This window comes from Perca flavescens, chromosome 20 (genome assembly GCF_004354835.1).
Source record: "Perca flavescens isolate YP-PL-M2 chromosome 20, PFLA_1.0, whole genome shotgun sequence".
Classification (NCBI taxonomy): domain Eukaryota; kingdom Metazoa; phylum Chordata; class Actinopteri; order Perciformes; family Percidae; genus Perca; species Perca flavescens.
This window is the reverse complement of record NC_041350.1, coordinates 13,292,286-13,300,505: the sequence shown is the minus strand read 5'-3', so window position 1 is coordinate 13,300,505 and position 8,220 is coordinate 13,292,286. Positions and strand designations below refer to the sequence as shown.

General features: G+C 41.4%; 1 protein-coding gene and 1 pseudogene across 1 annotated transcript; both read left to right on the top strand.

Moving 5' to 3' along the window:
• Positions 1-1,226: 1,226 nt before the first annotated feature.
• cyp1c1 (cytochrome P450, family 1, subfamily C, polypeptide 1) lies at positions 1,227-4,119 on the top strand. The gene has a single exon (XM_028565553.1). It carries the CDS (start codon positions 1,468-1,470, stop codon positions 3,043-3,045), a length of 1,578 nt encoding a protein of 525 aa, XP_028421354.1. The 5' UTR covers positions 1,227-1,467; the 3' UTR covers positions 3,046-4,119.
• A 1,069-nt stretch (positions 4,120-5,188) lies between these two features.
• Positions 5,189-7,816, top strand: LOC114547057 (cytochrome P450 1B1 pseudogene; annotated as a pseudogene).
• The last annotated feature ends 404 nt before the right edge of the window (positions 7,817-8,220 follow it).

Here is an 8,220-nt window from a genome sequence, read left to right as displayed (position 1 = left end):
CAACCTAGCGTGTAATACAAAACTGCAGTTCATGTGTTTGGAAAAAAACAAGACATTGAAGAAAATTCAAGTATCAATATTTCATGTCCACACTGCGTTATTGTTTGTGATGTGATTTCAGTGAAATTATTCTGCCACTGTCAGATGCCTTTACTGTAATGTGAAAAATCTGTCTAATTAAAATAAAGAAAAATCCAATATATGACTGTAATATTTCAATAGGGATCATCGAGCCCATATTGATATTGATATGTATGTAGCCTACGTGATATTTTGGAATTTGCTATTATACTGTATCTGAGGTGTGATTTTATTTTTTTTATGTACAAACTGCAAGTGTGACATTTCATAGTGGGCATACTGTTTATTGTCTTCCCTGTTAACTCTAAAAATAAAAATATTTTTTTTGCGATAAAGTTATAGAAATCAAGTAAAACGTTAAAATCCAATATATAAATGCGGTCGGCTGAGACTCGTTGGAGTCGGACTGTGGTGCGCAACCTTCTCTCAACTTTTTCTTCTGGAATGACATTTTATGACAAACTAACACAGAATCTGCGGACAAAAACAACAATAAAATGACAACATACACTTTTGAAATCACTGAATTGATCACTACGGACTAAACATTTAAGCGTGTCATTAAAGACACCTTATGCTGCATATAGATTCCATCTGGTGGATGCTTAAGCATGCAAACTAAGTTTTTAAGCAGACCAAAAGTCAGGCTAAGAGGAAAGGAAAAGTCACGTAACTGAAAATATAATTACGCTTTTAAAACAGATTTTGTAGAAATGTAATTACGATCAACTCACTCAAGAGTTAGACAACCCGTATGCAAACAGTTTTTTGCGCCCGCTGAGTGCTGTGCAGCCAGAGAATAAATCATGTTAGAACGATACACTTTGAAACGTGCAAACTCTGCCAGTCCTCCAATTAGTGAAACAAATTGGCTCGACACGTTTCCTATTGAATCGGTCACTAGTTGCTGAATCTTTTTTTTCTCTGCAGTGGACGGCGGTCGTCCACGCTGCACGCTCACGGTGTCCCTCGACGCTCACAAGAGCGCGCCTCCGACAGCGAGTGACAACAGAGAGATGAGAGAGCGGGGTCTGCAGGACTACCACAATGGGAGGAGTATGGAAGTTACCCTGAGCCCTGCCCACCAACTGCAAAACATATAAGACGCTGGAGTGGAGCATAAAGCAGGCACTTAAGCTTTAAATCTTGATGAAAAGACAAAAAAAAAAAAATCACCTTAACTCACTTCTTTTTATCAGTTATTTTTTTCTTATCACTATGACCTATTATAAAGTATTTGTTTGACATTGATACCTTAACTATTTTTTTCTCATCTGATATGGATATATTGATTTGTTTCTTCCAAACATACAACTGATCAGACTTTGGTGAAAAGATTTTTTCTTTTTTCTTTTTGAGGAACAAGTGTGCAGAAAATTAGTCACAATGGCACTGGACACAGAGTTTGGTGTGAAGGGCAGCAGCATCATCAGGGAATGGAGTGGACAGGTCCAGCCTGCTCTGGTCGCCTCCTTTGTTTTCCTCTTCTGTCTGGAAGCCTGTCTGTGGGTCAGGAACCTCAGGCTCAAGAGAAGACTGCCGGGACCCTTCGCCTGGCCCGTGGTCGGCAACGCCATGCAGCTGGGCCAGATGCCTCACATCACCTTTGCCAAGTTAGCCAAAAAATACGGCAATGTGTACCAGATACGGCTGGGCTGCAGCGACGTTGTGGTTCTGAATGGAGACAGGGCGATTCGTGAGGCTCTCATACAGCACAGCACAGAGTTTGCTGGCAGACCAAACTTTGTATCTTTTCAGATGATCTCTGGAGGCAGAAGTGTGACATTTACTAATTATGGTAAACAGTGGAAAGCACACAGGAAAATAGCCCAGTCCAGCCTCAGAGCCTTTTCCTCTGCAAACTGTCAGACCAAAAAAGCCTTTGAGCAACATGTTACAGCCGAGGCCATGGAGTTGGTGCAGGCATTTTTGCGCCAAAGCACTGATGGACGGTATGTTGACCCGGCTCATGAATTTACAGTAGCTGCTGCTAATACCATGTGCGCTCTCTGCTTTGGGAAGCGATACGGACATGATGACCTGGAGTTCAGGACCTTGTTAAAAAAGTTGGACAAATTTGGGGAGACCGTGGGGGCGGGTAGCTTGGTAGATGTCATGCCCTGGCTTCAGTCCTTCCCTAATCCAGTCCGCAGTGTCTATGAAAACTTTAAAAACCTCAACGAGGAGTTTTTCGCCTTCGTGAAACACAAAGTAACGCAGCACAGAGAGTCCTTCAACCCAAATGTGACCAGAGACATGAGTGATGCCATCATCAATGTGATCGAGCACAGACAGGACAGCGGACTGACCAAAGAGTTTGTTGAAGCAACAGTGACAGATCTGATTGGAGCAGGTCAAGACACTGTGTCAACTACCATGCAGTGGATCCTCCTGCTCCTGGTCAAATACCCAGAAATGCAATCCAAACTGCAGGAGCTCATAGACAAAGTAGTAGGCCCAGACAGACTGCCATCAATTGAGGACAGAGGCAGCCTGGCCTACCTGGACGCCTTCATCTACGAGACCATGCGCTTCACCAGCTTCGTCCCCCTCACCATCCCACACTCCACAACCTCAGACGTCACTATCGAGGGTTTCCACATCCCCAAAGACACGGTGGTCTTTATCAATCAGTGGTCCGTCAACCATGACCCCCTGAAGTGGAAGGACCCTCACATTTTTGACCCTGCACGCTTCCTTGATGAAACCGGGGCCCTCATTAAGGACATAACCAACGGCGTGATGATTTTTTCCACGGGTAAAAGACGCTGCATCGGCGAACAGGTCGCCAAGGTGGAAGTGTTTTTATTCATAGCTGTCCTGCTGCACCAGTGCAGCTTTGAAAGCAACCCATCTGTGCCTCTCACTCTTGACTGCTCGTACGGGCTCACGCTGAAGCCCCTCCAATTCTCTGTCAGTGCCAAGCTCAGGGGAAAGCTGCTGGGCTTAGTTTCCCCAGCATGAACAGCATGTCCCAATACTGTGACTCAAGGCCAGCAAACACTTTTCCACCAATGACATTTAACAGTGAGTATCAACATGCCTGCACTAAATCCTACTGTTGTATGATTTTCATATTTAATAATATTTAATGGGTATCTTAACACAGTCATATTTGAATTATTGTTGGCGCAGGGCTGAGAATATGATGTCAAAGATGCAATATTAGCTACAGGTAGAATTCAAGGCTGTGGACTGTTGAAATCAATGCAAATGTATTACATTTCTGCTTTACAAAATACTCTATACTTGATCAGATTTTGTATATAATTCTGAGTCGTGAGTTTGTTTTACATCCACTACTGCGCATGTACATGTATAGTGTGTATGCAAGACATAGCTACATCCCTTAAATGTCAATTTAAACTAATATAATTGTATTCAAAATGCTTGTGAATGTTATAAAGTCACTTGATGACTTCTTGTTCTCATTTGTAATATGTAAGATTATATTTAACCTTTGCCACGTAAAGCAGTTACAATTTGTTTTTTATAATTTCATATTTCAGGTATGACAATAAATGTAATGATGTTTAATGTATTTCACTATCTACTGTACTCAAAGCATATGAACACATTAAACAAAGAATGCTGATCAAAGTGGAGGAAAAAGGCTGGCATGTTTGTGAAGGAGGAAGTCTTCAGGACGAAGAAGAGACATTGCCATGAACCATGAACCCTTCATAAACTTTATGCAACCAGGATTCAGTTTTACTGTACAAGCACTGCAGCGACCCAGTGCCAAACACACAAGTCTCACCAGTACAAAAAAAGTGCAGCAAATTTCTTTCACTCCTGGGGCATTCTCAAACACGTGTTTGTTTACAAAGTCACTTTTTCAAAGCTACATGGATCACTCGGTCACTCTCTCTTTAAGCCTCTGCATTCAGGAATTGATATTACAATGCCCAAGGGATGTGTTTCTCTGCCTTGAATGTTTAAGCATTCCTCATAGAGGATATTTTGTTATTGTGTTGGCTTTATATGATGGAACAATAAGCTATATCTGAAATTAATAAAGTGATTGTTAATGCTCAATGTGTCCTGTTTAATTGTCACTTAGCTTTTAGAGTTAGGCTAAAGAGGCAAAATCTCACAATACTCCTTTAAACCTGCTGAGCAAGGTGTGACTATGAACTACTTTCTCAGTCTCAAAGCGTTTCTTAGCTAGTGTTGGCGCTGGCAGATATGTGCCAACAATGTGATATTAGGCGCCACCACTGCTTAGATGTCTTTCATTACTCATTGTTACAAAAACAGAAACCTCTGAAATACTTGACTTGTGGCTGAACATTACTAAAACCAAAGCTGATGTTGTTTTAAGTTCCTCCTTTTGTTGCACAAGCACCCACATAAGCAGATTTATAGCTACACTGATTTCTCTATAAAAGTATTTTGATGCAGCCACACAATCTAACAGCTACATTATCTCGGTGACCTTTTTTTAAGGGCTATTACTGCATGCCAACAATAACTTGTATGAACGTTTTATGGAGCATAATTAATTGTGCTGTTTGTATCTGTTCAGAGTTTGAATCTGAAGCTCTCAGCTTTCATGATGATACCCCAGAGCCTTTTTCCCTGTATGGTTATAATTAACAGCTTGGCTGTAAATAACAGAAACCCAATCATGTTTAAAAATGGCCACGGAAAGTCCATAGGAAACTCCATTGGAAAAAACAATCAACTCCAGCTTATTGTCCATTACTTGCACTACTGTAAATACTACCACTTCCATCCATTCCATCACAGTACTAAAGTTTTCATTTTCAAACATTAACAACTTTATATAAGCTATTTTATGAAAATACATATCAGGGCACACATGGTGTGTAGAGTTGATTATCTTTTAAAGGTGTCATAGTAATCTCTGTTATATCCTTGGGCAATAAAACTTTAAATCTGTAGGTTTTGGCAACAGGGCCTATTACAGTGAGTAGGTGCTCTCCTTTTCTGTCATCCTACAAGGGTAGAAAGGAGGTCTGAGTGGGAGAAGTAAGGTCTGTGGTCAAAATGGGAGGGGAGAGATAATAAAAAACCGTCGCTGACCCCTCCCACAATAGAGATACATATAAGCGAAGTGTTAAGGCTTGAACCTGATCTAGTCCTTCTCACTAGCTTCTGTGGTGGAGTGGTGAAACAAAATGTGAGTGCTGCTTAGAGTTCTTTTATTTTGGCTTTTTTATCAGTCTGATTATGATATAGGTTGAGAAATCAAAAATAATTAGTATTTTAATGTATGTAAGACTGCACAAAGAAAGAGCACTTGAAACGGTCTCCTGTTTTTAGTGAAAATTGCCTTTTTTATTGGATGACAGACAAACTACAGGATAACACAATGGCTCAAATGGACGCAGAGTTTGGTGTGAAGGGCAGCAGCATCATCAGGGAATGGAGTGGACAGGTCCAGCCTGCTCTGGTCGCCTCCTTTGTTTTCCTCTTCTGTCTGGAAGCCTGTCTGTGGGTCAGGAACCTCAGGCTCAAGAGAAGACTGCCGGGACCCTTCGCCTGGCCCGTGGTCGGCAACGCCATGCAGCTGGGGCAAATGCCTCACATCACCTTTGCCAAGTTAGCCAAAAAATACGGCAATGTGTACCAGATACGGCTGGGCTGCAGCGACGTTGTGGTTCTGAATGGAGACAGGGCGATTCGTGAGGCTCTCATACAGCACAGCACAGAGTTTGCTGGCAGACCAAACTTTGTATCTTTTCAGGCTGTCTCAGGGGGGAAAAGTATGACTTTCACTAATTACAGCAAACAGTGGAAGATGCACAGGAAAATTGCTCAATCAACGATCAGAGCATTCTCATCTGCCAACAGCCAGACCAAAAAAGCCTTTGAGCAGCAAATTGTGGCTGAAGCCACAGAGCTAGTTGAGATTTTCCTCAAACTCAGTGCTCAGGGCCAGTATTTCAACCCCGCTCATGAGCTGACAGTAGCTGCAGCAAATGTGATCTGTGCCTTGTGCTTTGGAAAACGTTATGGACATGATGATGTTGAGTTTAAAGCCTTGTTACAGAAGTTAGATAAGTTTGGAGAGACAGTAGGGGCTGGCAGCTTGGTGGATGTAATGCCATGGCTTCAGTCTTTCCCTAATCCAGTCCGCAGCATGTTCAAGAACTTCAAAGACCTGAATCAAGAGTTCTTTGGGTTTGTCCATAACAAGGTGGAGGAGCACAGAGAGACATTTGATCCAGAGGTAACGAGGGATATGAGTGATGCCATTATTGGCGTGATTGACAAGGCTGACAGTGACAATGGCCTCACCAAAGGCCACACAGAGAGCACGGTGTCAGATCTGATTGGTGCAGGCCAGGATACCATCTCCACTGCTATTCATTGGATTCTCCTTCTGCTGGCTAAACACCCTGAGATACAAATCAAACTCCATGAGCTCCTTGACAAAGTGGTGGGGAGAAACAGGCTGCCATCTGTTGAGGACAGAAGCAGCCTGGCCTACCTGGATGCATTCATCTACGAAACCATGCGCTTCACTAGCTTTGTCCCCATCACCATCCCCCACTCCACAACCTCAGACGTCACCATCGAAGGTCTCCACATCCCCAAAGACACGGTGGTCTTCATCAATCAGTGGTCCGTCAATCACGACCCCCTGAAGTGGAAAGATCCACATATCTTTAACCCCTTGCGCTTCCTGGATGAAAAGGGCTCCCTAGACAAGGATCTCACAAACAACGTTATGATCTTTTCTGCAGGGAAGAGAAGATGTATTGGGGAACAGATTGCCAAAGTCGAAATATTTTTGTTCTTTGCAATTCTACTCCATCAATGTAGCTTTGAGAAAAGTGCTCATGAGGACCTGTCTTTAAACTGCTCCTATGGTTTAACACTAAAGCCTTTAAATTACAAGATTACTGCCAAACTCAGGGGAAAATTACTTAAAGGCTAATACAAGTGTTGTAAAACTGGTTATCCAATAAAGAACAGCAATGCAATATAAGGTATGTGTTCTAAAATAAATATCTATGCCTGTATCAAAGTTTTTTTTAGTAATAACCTTTAACTAACCCAAAATATGCAATATGCAAATGATAAGCTTTCTTACTTCTACTGACATTTTAATTGTGACTGACAAGCAATATAACCATTCACTTTGTTACAAGTTGCCAGTTAATGTATTATTAGTAAAACTTTGAAAAACTGTGACTGACTGAGAAAATCTAAATATATCTGGCTCTGTCACAGAAGAAAATGCAATGAAAGCTTTTGATTTGTTTGCCCAAAACCACAATTCATAATAAACCTTAAGTATGTATTGTTATTTATATGAGGGTAATCAGCGGAATCACCCTAAATAGCAATATAAACCGGTAGTGATGAATGATTTTTACTTTAAGCATTTTGTATTTCTCGCTGATGGGGAGAAATCACATGCCAGCTGTGTGGTCTCAACAGAGCAGTAATTTACCCAGACTCATTTATCTTCCCATGTATTGACCTTTTTCATGTCTGAGTTTAATACAAATACAGTGTGCAAGTCATTTACAGTCACGTGCTCTTAAATCATGTATAATACTGTTGTATTCTGATAATAACTCACATGTAATATATGTTGAAAGCCTTACAGAACATGCTTATAAGCTATTATGGCACACTGAATAACAAGCTGTGTAGAATATGTAAATAATGTTTTTGCATAATGAACATGGCCCAATGTCATACACTCTGTACTCTACAATGTACAATAAACAATTTGTATGGATTTCTAACTGAACCTGTGGGGTGTATCAGTCAGAGCAGCCAAAGTGTTGAGAACCGCAGAGGCCAGAGAGGTCTAAGAAGTAATAATAGATCATGATGTCTCAGTGTTGTTGTGAAAGATTAATATGGGTTACAGTCAGGCCCTGCATGCTCTTGTTCTCCACTCCTTACAAGCAGGCTGCGACTCAGTACATCAGTACAGGCAACAGTAGGCAGCCACAAGGTTCACTCGTCAATATTTTACACGGAGCGCGGTGTACTTTTGACTGCTGTGTCTTTTTTCTTCTTCTGAACAAGCACATTCAGTTTCAGCCAAGTCAGTGTTATCTTCCATTTATCAATACACAGAGCAGTTCTTCTTTTAACATCATTGTTAAATAAAACGTGTGAAATAGTAAAGACTGGAGTTATGAAAAA